At 44.8% G+C, this 20,482-nt stretch overlaps 1 protein-coding gene across 7 annotated transcripts in view; it reads right to left on the reverse strand.

The window, feature by feature from the left end:
• The window catches only part of ATP8A2 (ATPase phospholipid transporting 8A2), a 311,180-nt gene that overhangs the window by 270,103 nt on the left and 20,595 nt on the right, over positions 1–20,482 (reverse strand). For 2 of the 7 annotated variants that reach the window (XM_084539151.1, XM_084539152.1), the window contains exons 2-3: positions 16,312–16,561; positions 7,138–7,282 (exon numbers count right to left, since the gene is read on the reverse strand). In XM_084539151.1, coding sequence (XP_084395277.1) covers positions 7,138–7,282; positions 16,312–16,447 — 281 coding nt within the window. In that variant the 5' untranslated portion in view covers positions 16,448–16,561. Of the gene's footprint in view, positions 1–7,137; positions 7,283–16,311; positions 16,562–20,482 lie in introns of those variants that run through there. The other 5 variants (XM_084539154.1, XM_084539153.1, XM_084539150.1 and 2 more) reach the window with 5 other exon arrangements.

Raw genomic sequence — 20,482 nt, forward strand, 5'->3', positions numbered from 1 at the left:
AATGCAGAGACTCCTCTAAAAGGCACCATTGTATAATTAAAAAATAAATAAAGTTGAATTCTTAACTCACTGTCATACCGTAACTCATTATCATGCTACAAGAAAATACTAACTATTAAGTATTTTGATAATATCCACGTGAAAAGCAGCAAGCAGTGAGCTGAGAAACTTGATGGTGGTGTGACCAATAAGCTCATCTAACTCCTTGTCCATACCGAAGACCATTTTGATCATGAAACTGACTGAAGGACATCAATCGGATGCTTACGAATTCCTGAAATAAGAGATCAAAGGCTTATAAGGAGCAATTACTTGCAAGCCCATCTCACTGTGCTGTATCATGGCCTGTACGCTTCCCTCAGCTAAGAAATGGGGATGTGATGCTCAAATACTCGAGACAGTTTGAGGCAGCCTCAGGTCATAACAGGGCAGTAACAGCAGCCCGAAGTGCAAAGCTTGAATCCTACAGCTGTCATTGCTCAAAGCCGAAGTGCCTCACCAGTGCAAGGCAAGGAACCAAAGGCCACCACATCTGACCTGGGGTGACCACTGTGTCCATGCTCCAAGCAGCTGTTTTGTTTTGTGAGCCCTTTTCTGCTCTCCCCTGCTGTTTCCCTATGGTTACGCTGACACCTTGCACACAGGAGATGTTCACACACCGCCCCAGGACAAAGTGGGTCACAAAGCAGCTCAGGCCTTTGTTTGAAGGGCGTTCTTCTGCCCAGCCTGCAAAGATTTCCCAACAAAATCTTGTACAAGAGGAATAAATCTGGGCTCCTGAATTACCTGAGCTGATGAAGGTGATTAGGAATATTCGGATGTATTCAAATGACACACAACAGGATGAAAAAGCAGCAGAGAGCTGCCAGCTGGGCAATTGTTTTCAGCAGCACTTCACACAGAGGGCAGTCCGCACTGGTGCGGACATCTCAAAGACACGCTCCCAGTTAGAGTAATGAACATTTTGAAGCATTGCACTGCAGCCCAACGCCTAATAAAAAGGCAGGGTGATGGGTATGATGGCCTTGGCTTCTCCTGGCAAGCAGTGCTGCTGCCCTAAGGCATGAGGGCCACTGGAGGAGTGCTGGCCAGCTTCACAATCCCAGCTTGGCTCAGCTCTCTGGGCTTGCTCAGAAGCTGCATGGGCAACAAGCTCACCTCCAGTCACTTCGTATCAAGTGTTAACTTTCTATAGACCTGTGTTAAGACAAAAGCACGTGAAAATACATCACGAACTGCTGCCCACTGGAGCATGACAATCCTGCTTCTCTCCAGTTCAGTAAGAGCAACCAGAGTCAGGGAATGCTTTATCAGAGCTCCGAACCTACGGCTCCTTGCACCAAGTTAACCCCGTTATCAGCAGGCCTTGTGCCACATATAGGCAGTGGGAGACTGCAAAAATTCATGTCGTGTTGCCAAAGTGCTCTGCCACTAGAAAGGCCTCCTGCAGCAACGCTCATGGCAGTCTGAGTACAGAGCAGGCATTTAACACGACTGCTTACGCTCGGTTTAACTGGCAAACAAGGTCACGTTTATTACAAGTGGTAGCATTTTGACTTCCAAATCCTGTGTGCTGGAGGATTCTCCTAAAGCTGACGCTCAGAACGGGCCTTTCCATTTGTTCTCTGTTCATGTGATCCCTGCAGAGGAGAGAAAAGGCTCCCGGCTCTTTTTCAGGAACAAACACATCGAACAAAGAATGTTTAGAAACCGGCACTAAAAGCTCTGTGGGCATGACATTGTTTCAGCCAGCTCCGATACTGTCAGCTCACCACTACAGAAACGTGCCCTTGCTTCTCAGCAGCCCTGCTGGCAAGCACAGCTCGATAAAGCAGAGCTGCCAAACAGTTAACCTAGAAATACTACTGCCTAAGAGATTCAGCTCAAAAATACGTTCAGTTACTGCACAAACCCAAAGCAGGCCTCACGCTGAACACGCTGCACTGATGTGAAGATGGCTGATAGCAAGTCACAAGCTGGCCTGCTACAAATGATAGCCTGTCTCTGGGTTGTAGCACTACATTCAGTTTTAAAGCCATTGTTTAATTCAAAGTGGCAGCAAAACTTCAGCAGCTGCTGCTCCATTGACAGGCAGAGGGTGGTAGGAGAAATGAAGACTTACTGCTCTTCCAGAACTGAACAAGGATCTTTACCATCCAAAACCTGGTATGGGAAGCAGTTTTTAGTTCTTGAACTCTTTAGAAAAACATTAGAGAACGTCTTACTCTATTCTCTTCTACTCTTCTACTGACACAAGCCCAAGAGCAGCTGATAATCTGTTGTTTTTGTTTGGTTGGTTTTTGTTTTGTTTTGTTTTGTTTTTTTAATGTCTCCTGTGCAGATCCACACCAGTGGGCAGTGACGCCTGCAGAACTAAGCAGCAAACTATACTTCAGACCAAACAGCAAGAATGGGACACTTCAGGAAACATCATTTATTGTACACACCACCCCTGCAAGCCCTGGAAGATGCATCTGCATTAACTCAATCCTCAAACTACACAAAGCATCACCAAAGAATTAGTTTCTTCCTGTTTTCATTTCTCTGGACACAGATCACTAGCAGTGGAAGAAGAAGTAGAAATGCAGCGTCATAACTGAGCATATACTGCTGAACGGGAGCCAATATTTATTCAACAAATGTGGGAAAGCAGCTTTGTCTGCACAAAGTCAGACTGCTTTTAAACTCTGGCTCCGGTGTCTGAAAGATGCTTAAATAGTGAATTTACCCAAAGGGAGAAAGAGACCCAGTTTAATTCTCCTGCTGGGTTGCTACCGCTGACACGTGAAATCTCTCCCGGAATTGGGGAAAAATAAAGATGAGGATGCCAGAAAGCTCAGCATGCAGCAGGCACGGGGCACCACAGCTACCTTGCACCTGTTCTTTCTATTTAGGCATTTTGTCCAGGCAAGATCCAATAATTTAAGTGTCGTGGGGCTCAGGAGCTAGGAGCAGCCCTCTAAGAAGCAAGATGCAGCAGCTTTCAACACCCTGCCACAGTCTAGCACGCAGCACTGACACCGGGCACACAGCACTGGTTACTTTGGGTGAGTTTTACTGGCTGAAGCACTCCTCCTATAGCTGTACCCAAGCCTTTCCAAGACACTTTTCTGCAGTCAAGCAAGTGCTCTGTTCACATGACAACAGAAAAGATTTCCAAACGCCATACAAACACCACCACAAACAACTACGGTGCCTGAACCCCAAGCAGAACCGAACACAAGCAGTTTTACCTGAGGAACATTTATCTAAATAACTTGTTAGTGCAGAAGGAAAGCCTTTCTATGGCATAAATGCAAATGAATGCCCCTGCACACAGCACGCTTCACCATTCATGCTTTCAAACCAGATCACAGTGAACGTTACCTGGGATACCTGCATCAGCTGGGTCAGCACCGATGGACTTTTGAGACCAGCAGCACCAGCAAGAACCTGCCCACACACTAAAAAAGCACACGTGGCTTCTACAGTGCCTATTTATAAGCTAAGAAAGCAATGCACCTTGTTTCATTTAATGCAACATGCAACTGAAATTCAAGAGGAATCCGGGCTGGGGCACAGCTTTGCCACCGGGAAGCATCCTGCAAGCAAGCCAAGTGACAGGACAGCCTGAGACTGCAGCCAGGCTGCCTGTTAGCACGGGTCTTGTGGTGTTACTGGAAGCCTTGTTTCAGCTGTCAGTGCTAAACTCCTTGTGAGAGTGCTGCTGCCTTACAAAATCACAAGTTCCTTCTCACGGTTCTGCTGGAGTTTTAAGGTGCTGCTCAGCTCAGAAATGGAAACCAAAGGCTTCTTGCTCACCCTTCTAGCACAACTTAACTTTGGCCTATGTTCACAACTCTCTGAACACGGTATTTTCTGGATATCAATGCATCTTCTGGGACCTTCTCGATAGGTCGCGTCACCAAACCCTGTTCTCGTGAGCAGCCTTTCAACAAAACTTCTGGATTCCAGACCCACTGAAAGCACAGGAGCAGAGTTTTGTCTTTATTCTGCATACTACCAAGGAGGTATTAGAAAGGATACTTATGCCAGTTTTATTCATTTCAGAAGTACTGACACGGCAATCTAACTGCTGTCATCATGCCCCATCTTCATCCTCTGTTTTTACAGAGCCCAACACAAGTTTGTTTTCAAACTATAAAACAGCGGCTTGTGAGTCATCTCCCCCACTGTTCAGATAATCACTTTATAAATCATACTTAGTAAAAGAAGCTATGATTTAAATCGTTCCAGACCATCGAACTCAGGTAGCAAAAAAGGTTTCCCATCAGAGCTCCAACCATGCTGCCACTTCTGCACAGTTTTTTTTCACACTATGCTGATCTTCTATGTAATCCGGGCAGAAACCACCACCACCAGTCACTGCTGAATCACACCAAAACCACAAGAGTCACAGGTCAGGAACATTCATGATTCATTATAATTTTGTGCTTCACACCTGAATTACAGGGAAAACGAAGTATTTAAAAAAAATAGAAAAAAGCCTTTCCCCCCAGCCAGTTGAAAATGGAGAAAAAAAGCAGGCTGGGTGCTGTAAGTAGCACAGAGCGGTGTACAAATGGCTAGAAGTTTTCAGAATATAGATTTGTTTAATTTCATACCGAACTTCAAAATTAAACACAGAAATACTCCCTATTAAATAAAAAGATGCATGCTTAAACTGTGCATCTTGAACAAGTCAGAACAGCTACCAGTTAGTTTTATAAAACTACAAACAACGCTGGAGCTACAGGCATGTTGGACAGTAATTAGAGTGATTACATTTGTCCCATTTTTGCATGTTTCAAAGCTTCTAAAATCCCTCAGCTAAAAATAGAACATTATTTACCTTTATTTGAAGCTCCAAGTTTGGCGTGAACAAACTTTCAAACTGAACACATTAAGCGGTGAAAACAGCTAAGCTGCTCCTGCAAACAGAATTACTGCTGCTACAGTGTAGTGAGGAATGGTAATACATACAAAGGACCAAACCAAATCTAACCTACGGTACATAGAAAGTGTTATCACAGAGTTTTGATTTTTTTTGTGTGATAAAAGTTTGAAATGCACAATAAAATTGCTGCTCCTCAAATTTTCACAAGCTCATTTTTTTACACCATGAAGCCCAAGGACAAAAAAGGATAGAGAAAATTTCTTCCTTCTACATCCTTTCACTTGCACTTGAGGATTTTCAGAAGAAGTGTTAGTGCCTCATCCTGTTTTGCCATTTACTTAGTTTCTGCATCAGTACTGCACACCGCTTATAAGTTGTACAGGGAATCATCAATTTTGCAAAATTCATCAAAAATAGAAGACACGGACACGTATCACCTTTTCCTTTTTCTCCCACAACAAACAAGAGCGTTCACTTTTAATACTGCCTGTCTCTTGGAAGGGAGAACGAATAAGGATGCCCAAGCTAATTAGAAAATTTTAAACCAAAAGAAAAACCACATCACTCACCCACCTTCTGCACCTCCATTTCTTGCCCTATTTTGCTCAGCTTTGGGCAGGCTACTCCATATAATGCATTACGGTTTCGGAAACTTCCTATGAACATCCTGAAACGCACACTGGAGTTCAAAGAATTCTTGACAGTTACCAAACACTGACAGGAGTCACATGAAGTTAAAACAACTTCACATGAAGTTAAAAGAATGGGGAATGATCAAAACTTTCTCATTAAGCAGGAGCAAGCTATTAGAAAGTGAACTTAATTTCTAAGTGACACTGAGGAGCTAGGATTGCTGATTAGGCAATGCAAACATCTCTATTTTCCTCACCGTAGTACCTGCATTTTGTCCTGTTCCTAATATGCCAATACTCCTTGAGACTCAGGGTGCCCTGAGGAAGATGCAGAAAAGCTACTGGAAAACTTGTATAGCTACCAGAGGATGGCTTCCAGACAGTGAGTGGAACACAACAGCTTGCTCAGGTGTTGGCAGTAGGACTACCAAGAACAAATTTCTAGTAACGTGTTTCCATGCGATTTAGCCAAAACTGTATCCCTTCAGGAAAACAAACTACACGTTTTGCCAACCTTCATTCCCTGGTTCTTTCTGTAAAGCAGGAAAGATGCAATTATCCGTTAAAAAAAAAAAAAAAAAAAAAAAAAACTCTGGTCATATTTCACAAAGCAAAAGAAGGTTAAAAAAACATGTAACATTGCTGCCCATGTAGGAAAAAACAAAACCTGAAGAATAGCTGCAACTTAAACTCCTCCTAAACCATAGCCTTTTTCACACAAATACGCAATAAGATGCGTGGAAAACCACGTACAAGTTGTTGCACTACGCAGAACACCAGCATTCTTTCTGAAGATATTCTTAGAATTGCCCTTGATGATATACACACACAGTAAATCAGCTAATGGAAATCACCATTTCAACAGGATATAACGTCCTTTCTTCTTCTCACAAAGGCGCTCATTGTGTAAACCCTTCCTTGAACAATGACCCGAACATCTGTATTAACAGAAGCCTGCTAAATAACGCTGCTCCTCAGTCATGACAGGGGCCATCTGCTCATCTCCATAACGGACCAGTGCCATGTTTGCACATCTTACACATCCTTGTACATTTTTCAGTGCTCATTATTTATGTTTCCAAACTGATAGTGCACACCCGAAACACACATCCCTACAACGAAAGGGCTCCAGCTACCAAAGGAAACTGTCATTAGTCTAATGAAGACCGCAACTTGCTTCTTGTGAAGAAACACAACTTGACCACAGCCGTGCATGCACAGGGCTGTGAGCTTGCAAACTGTTCGTGTCCCACTGAGACTGGCTTTTTTCCTTGCTTCCTATCCTGTGCTGGCAGACTTTGACTAAGTTATTGTTACGGCTGAGCATCGCTCCTTTTCAGACAACGCTCCGTGGGGTTTATATTGACATTTTCATCCCAATCTCATGCTAGATTGTCACGGGTTAACTCCTTTGTCTAAAAACACCGAATTAGATGCTGTTATTCCCACAGGCAGGGGAGCAGCGAGCCCAGACCTTGCCATGCACCTGAGCTCTGCGGGCTCCGGCTCTCCCTGCCCATGGCACCGAGCCTCCTCCTGCAGCCGGATCCGACCCCAATACCTCTGCCATGGGGTCCCGGGGGGCCGACAGCCGGTGGCAGCACGGGGGGCAGGTGAAGATCCCCCTACCTGACCCAGTTGTCGCGGAACTTGCTCTGCTGGGGCTGGTTCACGTAAATGGTGCGGGCGGGCGCCTCGTCCAGATCCGCCGAGGACGTGGCTCCGGACATCTCATCATCCGCCTTCTTGTAGCCCGCGGGGGAACACACGGGTCCTGTGGGGAGAGCGGGGCCGGTCAGCGAGGGGTTGAGGCACGGAGCCCCCATCCCATCCCATTTACCCCATTCCATCCCATTCCCCCCCCCGCCATCCCCTCAGCCTCGCACCCCGCCCGGAGCCCGGCGGCAGCTCCCGGGGCCGCGGCGCCTCAGGGCCGGGCCACAGGCGGCGGTAGCAGCGCCCTCCTCGCCGCTTACCTCGGCGGCTGCTGCTAAATAATGCAGGGCCGGGGAGGGGGCGGCGGAGCCCGCAGCGAGCCAGCTGGCAACGGGGACACCGCCAGGGCCCTCGGCCCGGCCCCCAAAAGGGACCCGGCCCCCCGGGAGGGACCCGGCCCCGCGCCGCCCCTCGGCCGCCGGCTGAGGGGGAGCCGTGAGGTGGGCGCCTGAGGGCGGCTCTCCCCTTCCCTTCCCTTCCCTCCCCTTCCCTTCCGAGCCCCCCTCCTGGGGATGCTTTGTGTGACTTACAGCGATTCCCGTGCAGTCTATTTACAGCTCCAGAAACAAACCGTGGGTTTACAAGGGCTCTGGACACAGGAACAAGGCAACTTTTTTCACAAGAACCCAGCATAAAATACCCAGAGGTGTTTTAGGATTACTTGAGAAACCCATCGTAAAATACAATAGTTCTCTCACAGCGTTAATCCAGCAGCTATTTCCAATTGCTGCACAAAGCTACGGTTATCCTGCAGACTGCCACCAGAGCCAAGAGGCTAAAAAACACTCAGTGTCTTTTTCAGGGAGAGCCCGCTGAAATTATGTCCATCTCAGCTACAGCTTCAAGACCAAACAGCAGCCCTGCCACAGCCTTAATACATTCAGCACTTACATCCTCGTACCACTGGCACTTGCCTTGGCTATTTAATTAATAAAAAGGCCACAGCCTAAGCTGAAGTGCTGCTCTTCCCTCCCAGCCTTTCCCAATGATCGATCCTTGATCAGCGGTGCAAACAGGTTCTGTCTCCCCTAAACATTAACCACTGGAGGGCAACATTACCCACTTGTTTTACAAAATAGTTCAGCATCAAGAAAACTTCACCAAACTAGCAGCTGGCCAACAAAGCTGGTGTAATTAAAGTAATATGCTAACATATAAACAAACTGACAGCACTGGCTGTTGCCTAATGCAAGTGTTGCGTACCGTGAGTTCGTACTTGGGATGTACTAAAATCAACTCGTGTGCAGAATTGTTTCTTTGTGAAAAACCAGAAATTTCAGAAATAAAATCTGTCACACCATACATTAAGCAAGACGATGCCATTAGAATAATACATTGGGTTACTCGGTCTGAAGAAACTCGCCGCAACACAAACGATTGCTCAACCTTGCTGCGGATTTTACCCTTCAGAAACACGGAGCTAAGAGCACTGCTGGATCCTCGCTGTTCTTTCCCATTGATTTCATGTTGTGTAACTGCAGCGGAGATCAAACGACAGTACCCTTAAGAGCATAAGTGCAAGGAAGCAGCTTTCATCTATTTTCCTAGTCAAGCTCCAGAACACAAGTGCAATTATAGAAGCACACTATACAAATTGTTGGCTTTTCCCCCAGAGACAGGTTGATTTTTTTTTTCCATATGACTCCCTTGAAATCTTTCTGCTTACTAGTTGTCCTCGCTGTCAAGTATCAGGAAGCTGTGCCACAGCTTTAGGGATGATAGATGATCAAGTATTTAGGTTTACTTCATGTACAACGTTCTTGACCACTCTGTCTCCAGGACAAGTAAATGCTACTGTCTTTCTGGCTCCTTATTCTTCACATTTACCAAAAAAAACTTCAAAGCCAGCCTGTGCATGTGTAGAAACAGCTGTGCTAAGAGAGGTTTTATTTTTTTGAAAGTGGCTCAAATCAGCTGCTTCGACTGTTAGTGGAATAAGCCTCATTTTGGAAGATTATCCACTAATCCTGCCCATGAGAAATGCCTTCCACCTCCCTCCCCTATTACTAAGCAGATCATAGCCAGGAGCCCGCAGCAACCTATGCTACTAGAAGCACAGATGCCCTCATTCCCCATATTCCAGAAGATTAAGGAGCCCTAAACTTCTGAAGGGCTCCTGGTGGGCAGCAGACCCAGCGGCTCCTGAACACCAGAGTGCCCAGATGCCACCTTCAGAAGGCATCTCCCTCCGGGGAACCAGACATCACGTCAACCATGTGAAGGCAACTTGCTCTCCCTCAGGGCCTGCACCTTCTCTTATTTCCCCAAGATCTTGCAACACTGCTACCAAATTATTTTTTGAGGGAGAAACTAGTATGACCTAGCATGATTGCAGTGTGTTAATATTGTGGCTCACCTCGCTGCTTGAACATAACCATTCGGTTCAGCTCAGCTAGTATCCCCTTAGCTCTGCTGTTCGTCTTCTGAGTCTTCTTCCCAGTTCCCTCCACCCTGTCCCAAAATCACAGAAATCCATTCCTAGTGGCACCACCTTCTCAGAAGTCTGTACTTCAGGGAGAACAGAAGCAGAGTTTTTGTACCTGGCCAAAAGCTGTCACTGAGCAGAATGAAAACATGTCACTAAGTGATTCTTCCCACTCCTCTTCAGGAAAGAAGCCATGCACAGTCTCACTCTCCTTGAGTGGAGCAGAAATCCCTTAAAAAGTTAAGGGAAGAACCAGACAGAGAAAAAACCTCTGGGGATGCTAGTGAGCCTGTCTACCCATAGGTACCTGTGAAGGTACTAGAGAGCTAGTAAAGGACCATGATTTAGTAAAACATTATGATTACTGCTTATTTTTAATAGATTTGAGATCCCGATGGAATTTAAACAGTGCCTAATATATCTGCTCTCAACTTTGAGGCATGAGACACTTACTGCAGGAGTCTAATACAGTTTCCCACTGTGCTTTCCAAGTTCCATCAAGTATTTTATAAAACACAGTTAAGACTTGCTTCACACTGTTTAACAAATTTATTTTCTAAAAAAAGATGGGATTAAAGCTTGACAAAATTTAAAGAGCCTTATTTTATAGCTTTCTCTCATCATTAGGGCATCAAGCCTGATTTTTCTTGACAAGTTCACATTGTACTTGTTATCGCTTGAAAACCAATGAGTTAGAATTTAATAGTCTTGCTTCACTGGGCCTGCAAAGGTGGTATTTGCCATATATACCTGTCCCCTTAATGTCTGCTCATTACTAAGCATAGCTTTTCTATGATTGAGTAAACAAAGTGTTGTGAATTCTGCAGTGTTTTTATAGATTAGTCACTCAGGAAGCTTGCCAACCATCACAAGCCACAAGCAACTCTTGCAGCAATGACGCTGGTTTTCTCTTAAGTAGCCAGCTAGTTACCACTTCTGTCTGGTACCTCGTTAGTAGAGCAATCAAGCACCTTACCACGTTCCATTTTTGAGAACAAATGTTAGCACAGCAATTTATCTCATCAAAACAGCAGAACCACTAACTATGAGAACAGCAGGTCTGCAGTGGAGAAGTTTACCAGACTGGCTTCATCCTGACAGGTGTAGATCCTAAAGCAATGCTGAGTGTGACGGCCAAGAATAATCCTACTGATATTGCTCACACTGTTTGCAGGACTCGGATCTAGCAGAAGAAAACACTGAGCTGAAGAAACTGTCCCTGCTTGAAGCGAGTTGTTTTCCCCCAAAATACATACCATTCCTTGCACTATTTCATCATCTCTATTCCACATTCAACAGCAAGGCAATTGGAAGGCTTCTACAGTACTCAGTAATTTAAAACTTTAGACAAGAGTATGAGAAAGGAAGTTCTGGAAATTTTTTGCAATTGAGCCTTTATTTTCTAGCTCCTATCTCATCAGGGGGCATTTAAAACATGCTTCCCTTCTTTGTTATTAGGTAAATGTTCTGCAGAATAAGGTGCGGTTAGGTCATCTGCATGCAAGCGCCAGGGTTCGTAATAACAGCCTTGAAATTAATCCTGCAGCTGCAAACTACCATTCACTTCTCCAACAATTGTGCAAGAGCTGCTCTACCTGAGGTTACTGGAGACAATCGGTTTCACTTGCTAAAGGAGAAGCAAGAAGGGAACAGTATTCCTGCCCAGATGACATTTACCTATGTTTTAGGAGTAAAGTTACATTAAAAAAAATGTAAAAAATGACTGTGGAGAAATACCTAGCCCTTTTCAGATTTGTTTTACCTCGAGCTGATTTCAAGTTGTGTGAAGAGCAGAGTGGATGTTACTAACGCAACATCTTTCAGGAACTGAAAGCTTTGAGTAGGTCCAGTTAAGAAGTCTGATATTCAATTAACTTTGATCATGGAAACAAGAGCAATCTCTTCAATTTTAATAGGCAGTTATAAAGCAAAGTGGAAGAGGATACATTTCCTCAGCTTTCCCAAGGGTGCTCCTTGGGGGTTTGAGGCCAAACAGAACTCCTGTAGAGGCCATTTACTAAAAGCAACCCTTTATATGTGACAGTAACAAGTACGAGGTTTCTGCAAGAATGCAAATGGTGAATTTGAGAAAGAAAAATAGCAGCACACGGTGTCTTTGTATATTTTAGCCTAGGACTGCACCCATGCTGAACTTCTGCTCTAGTAGTGTTTCATCAGGCTACAGGGTTATCAGAGTTACCTGAAGAGTGAGTGGTGTCAGCCCTGCTAATACCAGGGCTAAGCCTAAGCATTTAAAGTCTTTTAGACTGGAAAACTAACATTCAGCACTTCAGTCTAGGATGACAAGAAGGCCATGAGAACTTCTAACAGAAGTTTGCTAGCTACAACACACTCAGTACATGAGTATGCAAGCTTTAGAGCATCATCGGGAAATGCTCATGACCCGGGACCTGAGAGGTTTCCCTCTGCCTCCATCATTCCAAGCATTAGGAACCCTGCAAGCCACCTTTTACACTAATAGGATAAAAGGTTTTCTCCATCACACAACCCTAAGAAAATGGACAATTTGTACAGTGTGGTGCCTGCATTAACATTTCAGTAATTGGGTGACTGCTCCCACTCAGATTAGCAGCTTGTGCAGTAAGACAGAAGCAGCACTACACGAAGTGGAGCAGTCCCAGGGAAAATACCATTTTTCTTACTGGTTTGTGACAGTGTAAAACAGAAAAGGTGGAAGTGAACTCAGTTCTGACACTAGAAAACTTGTAGGTACTTCTCCAAATGCTGGTGGTTCAACAGAACTAGCAGGATACTGAATGAGCAAAACATCATGTTGGACTTCTTCCGTAACACGTTTATTCCTCAGATTTAACCTGAATTGGTGTTTGTCAACAGCTCGAGCTACAGTGGGCAAAATCTTGCATTCAGATCAAACCATAGAGATGGCTATGGAAGGGTTCTGTACCAAGCCAAACCTGGGGTGCTGGGACTTGAAGCTCTCAGATAACCCTCCTGTTCAAGTCAGAACACAGAGACATCTGTACCTTTGTAGATGTTTCACAGATAAACAGCAAAGAGAAAACATTTTTATGCACAGCAGAAAAATCAGATTTTAAGACAGGAGTTTTTTTCTGTGCTAGATCCAGACCAATAAGGAAATTGAGACACAGATGAAGACAGTGGCCCCCAAAGGATATTAATAGTAAATAAAGCTTCAGATGTGTGACAGAGATGATTGAGCAAAGGAAGCGTATTTTCTGAACTCCAAGATGCAGGAAGAAAGCTGTCATCAATCAAGCTAACCCTGGCATCACAAAGGAAATTAAACAGACAGCAGCTCTATAACATCTCTGCTGCTCTCTGCATAGCTATCCAATGCACGTAGCCTAACAAAATTAACAAAGACAAAGAAGGATATTGCTGGGCACGCCAGGTACCCAGTTGAACACCGCTCAGTGTTTCCCAAGTTGCTTAAAACTAGAGTAGCTGCCCAAGAATAGCCAGAGTATTGTTCTGCAAGAAAAGCTGTCGTGTTGCAGAGGTCACTTGTTGCCCTCCTATAAAAAAAAAAAAAATGGACAATGTCATTTAGTCACTCAAAACCACAAGACAGATGCGTGGCCACTAGTTTGTGCATGCTGACAATCCAGGCTGGAGAGCGACACGTGGCTTACAGCAAGTGTCATTCTTAAGGATGCATTAATCCAGTCTTCGAGAGCTTAAATAGTAAAAATCCTGCAGTACAAATGCCTCACACGGCTCTTTGGGGATCAGCGCAGAGACGCCTACTCTAAATTCGGAGCTCAGCTAAGCTGAAGGAACAGCTTGCGTCCATTGGTCAGCCCAAGGATGACCGATTCGACAGCTCTGACCTCCCGAAGAGTTGAAGGCGAGGCCCACAGCTTGTTTTGGGCAGCAGGCTGCATCAGACAGCAAACGGAACTGCACGCTGCAAGCGGAGACAGCTGGAGCCTGAATCCTGATGCACGTGACCAAATGCAGCTGAATGATGAAGCCAAGCGCTGTCACTAATGAACAGAGCAGATTCCTAGCAGAAAGCTGGAGATAAATCATAGCACTAAGCAGCAGAAAGCAGAATTAAGCTACTAGAGGAATACAGATTAGCACAGACCACACAGGGAGCACTCAGATGCACGGTCACACACAAGCACTGGACGTGTCGATAGACACAAGAGGGCTCTTATTGAGGTAAGGGGTAAGAAGTGAGTCCACCCAACAAAAATTCACTTTCTGCAGGAACACCATGCAGCCACGTTAATCAAATCACAAAACAGGTGGCAGAATATCAGGTACAGGAAATGAAAGGTGCCCTGGGTCGCCCACAGCCCGAGTGAAGGACTCATGGGTGCATTTCTTTGTGCTTCTCTGAATGGCAGAAAGGCCTGGTGTTTGTTCCCTGTAACAATCCCTGCAGGCAACCTTGGTGAGACCACAAGAGGAATAGCACTTTGCCTAAAATAGCTGTTCTCCATCTCCCAAGTCATTTTGTACTTGCCCACTTAATGTCAAAACCAATCAGCTTCTGCTGATAATGCTGAGCTAATACAACTGCAGAAGAAACAAACACAATCTATTCTTATTCTGACCCATGCTTCATAGCCACAACTGTCAGCTAAATTCTAGGGCTGAGCCTGTATAACTGATAAGAAAAACATGTCCCTTCTTCCCCTGCCCCATCATCCAGATTAAGTTTACAAACACTGCTCCCCAGAAGAAAAACAAACCACGTACCTACCGCACAGGCTCAAATCTTTAAGTGGAAGACAGGACAAAAATGGCCCTTCTAGACATCACTACTATTCCTCTCTCTCTTCAGCTGTTCTCCAAGCTCACTCACATATTTGCTAGCAGCTTGTCACCGTAACCTGGACTCGAAGCACTTTTTCCTGGTACACAACATTGTGTCTGCTAATGATGTATGGGAATCAATACTTCGTGCCTAAAAATGAGTCTCAGGCAGCAGATAAATGAGATTTAATGACAATAAGTTGAATATTCAGCTTCACCAACACCCGTTCAACACCAGAAATTTCAGTAAGTAATAAGTTCTACAGCTCCAGAAAGCTCGAGGAGCCTCCCAAGCTGGCCCTGAAACTCCTCAGATCCAAAGCCAAAAACATCTTCAAGTGCAATCGGTTTTCTAATAGCTGGGTCTAATAATAGGCTTTTCTCCAACTTGTAGGCAACTTTCAGAGTTGAATCCAAGATCCACACGCTCCAGGTTTGCAACAACTTCGCAAACAGTATAGAGGCACTAAGGCTGAGTTAAAGGTGTGCTGCCAGAAGTTCATCATCAAGTCCTTCAAACTAACAGCACATCCCTGAAACAAGCGCTGTAAGAAGCACCAGTAAGGTGGGTTTGAAGGAGATGATGGAGAAACTGTTTCTAAAAGACACATGTCCTAGTAGCAATGCGTTAGCATGCTTTGTTGCTTTCCATTTTCAACTTATCCAATATCCCATGAGAACTCGGAATACCAAGCACTGGTGTTTCCTGCTTGGGGATTACCCAGTTTTGAGACTGTGGAGATCTGTGTTTCTGCTCACCTGCTGATGGCATTGCACCTCATCCACCATCGCTCTGCTCTTTTCTCTTGTTCTAATAACCCTGAATCAGCATTGCCTGCTAACTCTTAGTGAAACTCCAAACACGGTTGCACACATTAGAATGCACTGAATACAAATCCTTGAGAGGGTTTGGAGAACACTGGGTTTAGAGCTCTTTTATTTAACATAACTTAGAAACCTTTTACCTAGAAGGCAACAGGCCAAAGGCAGATTCCACTATCCATATGTATGAAAACACATATCATGTCCATCCATTCTGTACAGACTTCCAGCCTCTCAGATGAAGCCAGTTTTACAAAGCTCGTTTTGGATTTTCAGCTCAAAGAAATCCTCCTATTCAAAGGAACAATCTTAACTGTAACACCGAAACCACAGCACCTGAAAACGCACAATTGCAATTCTGCTCCCTTCCTCCAGTATCATTATTTGCAGTTCCTGGAATTTTATCAGAAATTTGTTTACTAAAGCAATTTAAGAAGCGAACATGAGGTGGCAGAAGTTACAACTAAACTGGATTCTGATACTCGGAAAAAGAATAAGCATCTCTTCTGTATAATCCCACAAACCAAGTAAGACCCCATATCTGACAGAAGTGCTAAAATGCCACCTGAGATAACTGTAACTGGTAATTCTATTCGTGGGCCATGCATACAAGTATCAAACATGATGGATCTACTACGAGTTATTACGTGAATATTTCAAAAATGGGTATCAGAAATCTCCCTAGCACAAGTCACCACTAATCCTTACAGTTAAGTCTGCTCTCCTCCCACCTTTAAGGCACGTTTCCCTGTATTAATATTGGTTGAAGCTAAAAATATCTTCACATCATAATTCTGTTAGCATCCTGGCACACAAGTGCCTTTTTTTCATTTCCATAATGCATCTGTTCCTATAACAATTTACTAACAGCTTTAAACATATCAGCTGCAAGCACAGCTGATCTTGATTTCTAAGAGAACAATTTAAACAAGACAGAAATGTTTTCCTCTCTGTATGCTGATGCTGTAAAGCTCTCCGTATCTGATGCTTCCCTACTAAAAGCTCTGAGGCCTGTGACACTGGCTTCCAGCCAAGGCCAGATTAGAAAGGTTTACCGAATACACGCTGACCTTTTGCTCTAAAGCGTTCCCAAAGCTGCTGCTGTTCCTTCTGTCCACCCACAGCTCGGAATAAAGCACCGGAGCAGCTGCCCGTCGTACAGTTACCTATGGAGACGCATCTCTTCCAGCGATGGCACCGAGACATGGTGTTCGCGCCGTCTTGCACCAGCTGCGTGAAGATGAAAACAGCAGCAGTCCTTCAAAGATCTCTACAGCATTAGCAGGTCTCAAAGCTGATTAAAGTGATCCTCCTGGCAATCTGTGAAATATATGTTTTGCACTTTCAAATTGCTCTGCATTCAACTCACAGTAGGACAGTGTGGATTACGTGACTGTGGATTGCCTGTGCACAGAGACCCCTGGGGCTCTCCTTGGAGCACTCTAATATATTTCAGAATAATAAAAGGGGAATTCAACATTATCCTGTATTCCTGCACTTGAAACAACCATCCACCCCCTCCTGGACTCTGACCCTTCCAGACCAACTTTCAAAGCACAGATTCCACAAAGTGAAACCCTAACAGAAGGACACTACAGAACTCCACTTCTGTTCCCTTTGAAGCTGCTATCTGTAATGTCAGAGGTTATGAGATCAATTCATCTCTGCAGGTAGAAAAAGCATGTTCTTTTTTTAAACTTTTCCTCACTTCTGAACAAGTATTTTGGATATCAAACGAAAAGGTTAAAAACCTATTCAGCTCTCACTTCGGCTATTAAAAGTCCTTTGCCTTTAAAGATGGAAAGTAGTTTTCACTTCTTTTTCACCTGTAGTAAACCTATTAGTATGAGCCTGTCCTTAGAGTCACGGGGACTTATATGGCCCCTACGGCAGCTTTACAGGGTCCTTCCCCCACCACTGCCCCCCTGCAGGCCACTGGTTTGCTTTTGGGATAGGGATTAGAAAAGGAAGCATCAGCAGCATGCTAAAAGCCTCACAAGACGCCCTTTTATGGCAAAGATTTGGTGTTTTGGATCATAACCTGAGTTACCATTCAATGTATATGATCTCCAGGCCACATCCACCTGCTCCACCGGGGGCTCCTCCACCCATGGGGGGGCTGCAGCGTGGAGATCTGCTCCATGTGGGACCCATGGGCTGCAGGGGGACAGCCTGCTCCACCAGGGGCCTCTCCACAGGCCGCAGGGGAACTGCTGCTGCCTGCCTGGAGCACCTCCTGCCCTCCTGCTGCACTCACCTGGGGGCTGCAGGGCTGCTTCTCTCTCAGCTCTCACCCCTCTCTCCCATCTGATGTTGTGCAGTGTTTTTTTTCCCCCCCTTTCTTCTATCTTCTCTCCCAGAGGCCCAACCAACATCACCCATGGCTCTGCTCACGGAGGCCACCCCTGCAGCCCCCCAGTACCAAAACCTGGCCACATCCCTCACCCTGGGCTGGGAGCCGGGCAGAGCAGGAGGCCTGAGCATCACCTGGCAAGTGGCACAGCGAAGGCTGGTAAGAGATCATCAAGTAAAGGGCATCAAATATTCATGAGCAAGACAATGACAGGAAATCATGGCAGATACTGCTAGCTACAAGTAAGTGTTTGTTTTTTTTTTTTCCTCAGGAGAGGAAGATACTCAAAATTTTAGTTGCTCTTATCTAGCTTTCATTAGGGAAGTGCTGCATAATGCATGAGGAAAACATCTGAGAACAGTGTTTGGGAACACTATCCATTCCCTACACAGATGAATCCGGGAGCAAGAAGTATTGGATCTGTCTGTACTTGGTGTGCAGCTGAACCCAGGCTAGCCCGGATTAGTGATTCCCTATTACAGGGCACAAGAATGATTTATCTCAAACCAAACCTGCTTATCTCACCTTCTCCAGGCCAGCAAGATCTGAAAGCAGACGGCAGCATTAGCACACACAGAGGTAGGAAAGCTAATCACACCGGCTTGGCCTGGCCCAGCTCCGTCCCAGCGGGATGCCAACTGATTCCTGCCCTGGCTTTGACTTGCTCCCTACAGCCTCAGAGCTCTCACAGCCAGCCCAGATTCCAGCACCTGATCTCAAAGGCTCAGCTACAGCTGAGGTGGCCTCCATAACACCTGCCTAAAATCGTTCTGGGTGAAGTTAGCCAAATTGTTACTATTTTTTTAAACGAAAAGCAGCAGAATTTGTACCTCATGCTCCCTAATGAAGCTTCCTTCAGATTTTTCTCAGCTTAGTAGCTGCTGCTTACATAGATGGAGCTCTTGCCTGGTGTGTGTACCTGTAAGCCTGATGTGTGTATTTGGGGCAGAAAAAAACTGCTGTAAAGAACACATGATCAAAATACAGGATTATATGAGGATATAGTTAGATCGCTCACCTTTGTCATGTTATTTCTTTTCAAAGACAAAAAGCCTTACCTAAATACTTGTGCTGCACTGATATAACTTCAAATCTCACAAGATAACAGTTTTTCTTTGATATAATAGACTGAGAAGTATCTGTATTTGATGGGACAGAGACTGACCTACCCATGCTATCATTTTCTATACTGACTGATTTTGTGGTTCTGAAGATGGGCACGGACTTGGTACATTTTATTTCAAAGAACATCAGTAACAAAAGGGTACCTCAGCCTATACTTGCCATTAGCCTCTGGGACTCTTGCAACTACTTCAAAATCATTCTAGAATAAAAGTAGAAAACAAAATTCATGTTCCTCCACCTAAAGTGTCCAGTATTTCTAATCAGGCAAAGTGCTCCAGCTCAAATTCCCTCTGAATTTATCTGTTGCTAAACCTCTGAGACATCCCTTGGTGGCTCACACCTACCCCCTCTGCATTACTCAGGACAAGTAGGGGACAAATAAACCATCTGCATGGTACACTTGAGAAAAGGCAGCAGTCTTTTAGGCTAGTACTGTTGGCACGTTTACCACCAGCAGTGCACTGCCTTGTATCAATACTGCTTTTTATTACGGGAAATCCTTCCATGGATAATGCTGAGTATCAGCCAGGCAGCGCTGTCAGCTCCAGGAACTGAAAGAGTGAGTCAGTTAAAAAAAAGTTTAATGATGCTGTGTTTGTAAAACATCATTACATTTTAAAATGATGGCTTGGGGACTTCGTTTTTGCTCTGTAAAAAAAACAACATACACCTTATCTTCTCGTTCCTGACACTTTACATTAAGAGGGTCGTGTTTTCAGGGTTCTCTTCTATCTCAGCTCAATTGCTTTGCAGTGCAGGTTCATTTCCCCCTGTGCTACCTGGAAATTGTGCTAGAGCTCCAACATGCAGCTGGGCTGAAGTATCATGAAGTTGAAGCAGTTGGAATTTGTTTTAACTCTGAAAACAAAGTTTGGTCCTGACGTAACAGATGTCATTGCATGAAGGTTAGCGATAATTCAGTGAAGTAGAAGTCCTTCTGATTCTCTGGTAAAATAGCAGACTTGAAAATAAGCTTAAATTAGTGTACGCAGCCACACCAACCTTTTACCTGCTTAGTATTCACTCAGTATCCCATTTATTGGGGACATTAAAGAACTGTAAGGACTTGATAAAAAAAAAATCATGCTTGCAAACAGAACAGAAAGGTAATTCCTCACTCGAACAAACTTATTAACAACCCCAGCGAGTAACTAAATACCAGGTCAGCTGCAGAATTACACTGCTATCAGCTCCCAGAGCGACCTTGTGATTACCCATACAATCAGGACATGCTAGAATAAGCCAGGACCGCACAGCTGGATTTACTAACGAAGCAGGAGGCAACCGCAGATATTTCAGACAGTCACCAGCAGAAGCACACCACAAGAAAACCTCTAACCACCTACAGCAGAGATTTAATTCAGTCTCAGTCTGCCTGGCCCCCAAAAGACGTCTCCTTTTTTGCAGCCAGGGCATTTGGCACAAAGGGTTGAGGTCAGTGAGAGCTGCGCAGCCTTTTGGCAGCACCAGAGATCTCCCTCAGCTAACAGGGCCCAGGCCCTTTCCAGTCACTTCCAGCATCCCTATCTCTGAGATCAATACATCAGACATGCCATTTACAAAATTCAGCTAGTCTTTGAGTCAAATACCATTAAATGTTTAGGTACTGAAGGAACCCAGTAGATGACAGTACTTAAATAATTTCTGAGCTCTTCGGTTTCCCAGAAACCCAGCCCCAAGAATTCGAGCAGGTTTTAGTCCTCCCCTGGCCCTGGTTCCCTGCAAAACCAACCACATCCCTTATAGTATTTCGTTATAAATCA

The sequence above is a fragment of the Aythya ferina genome (genome assembly GCF_964211825.1).
Source record: "Aythya ferina genome assembly, chromosome: 1".
Lineage (NCBI taxonomy): Eukaryota > Metazoa > Chordata > Aves > Anseriformes > Anatidae > Aythya > Aythya ferina.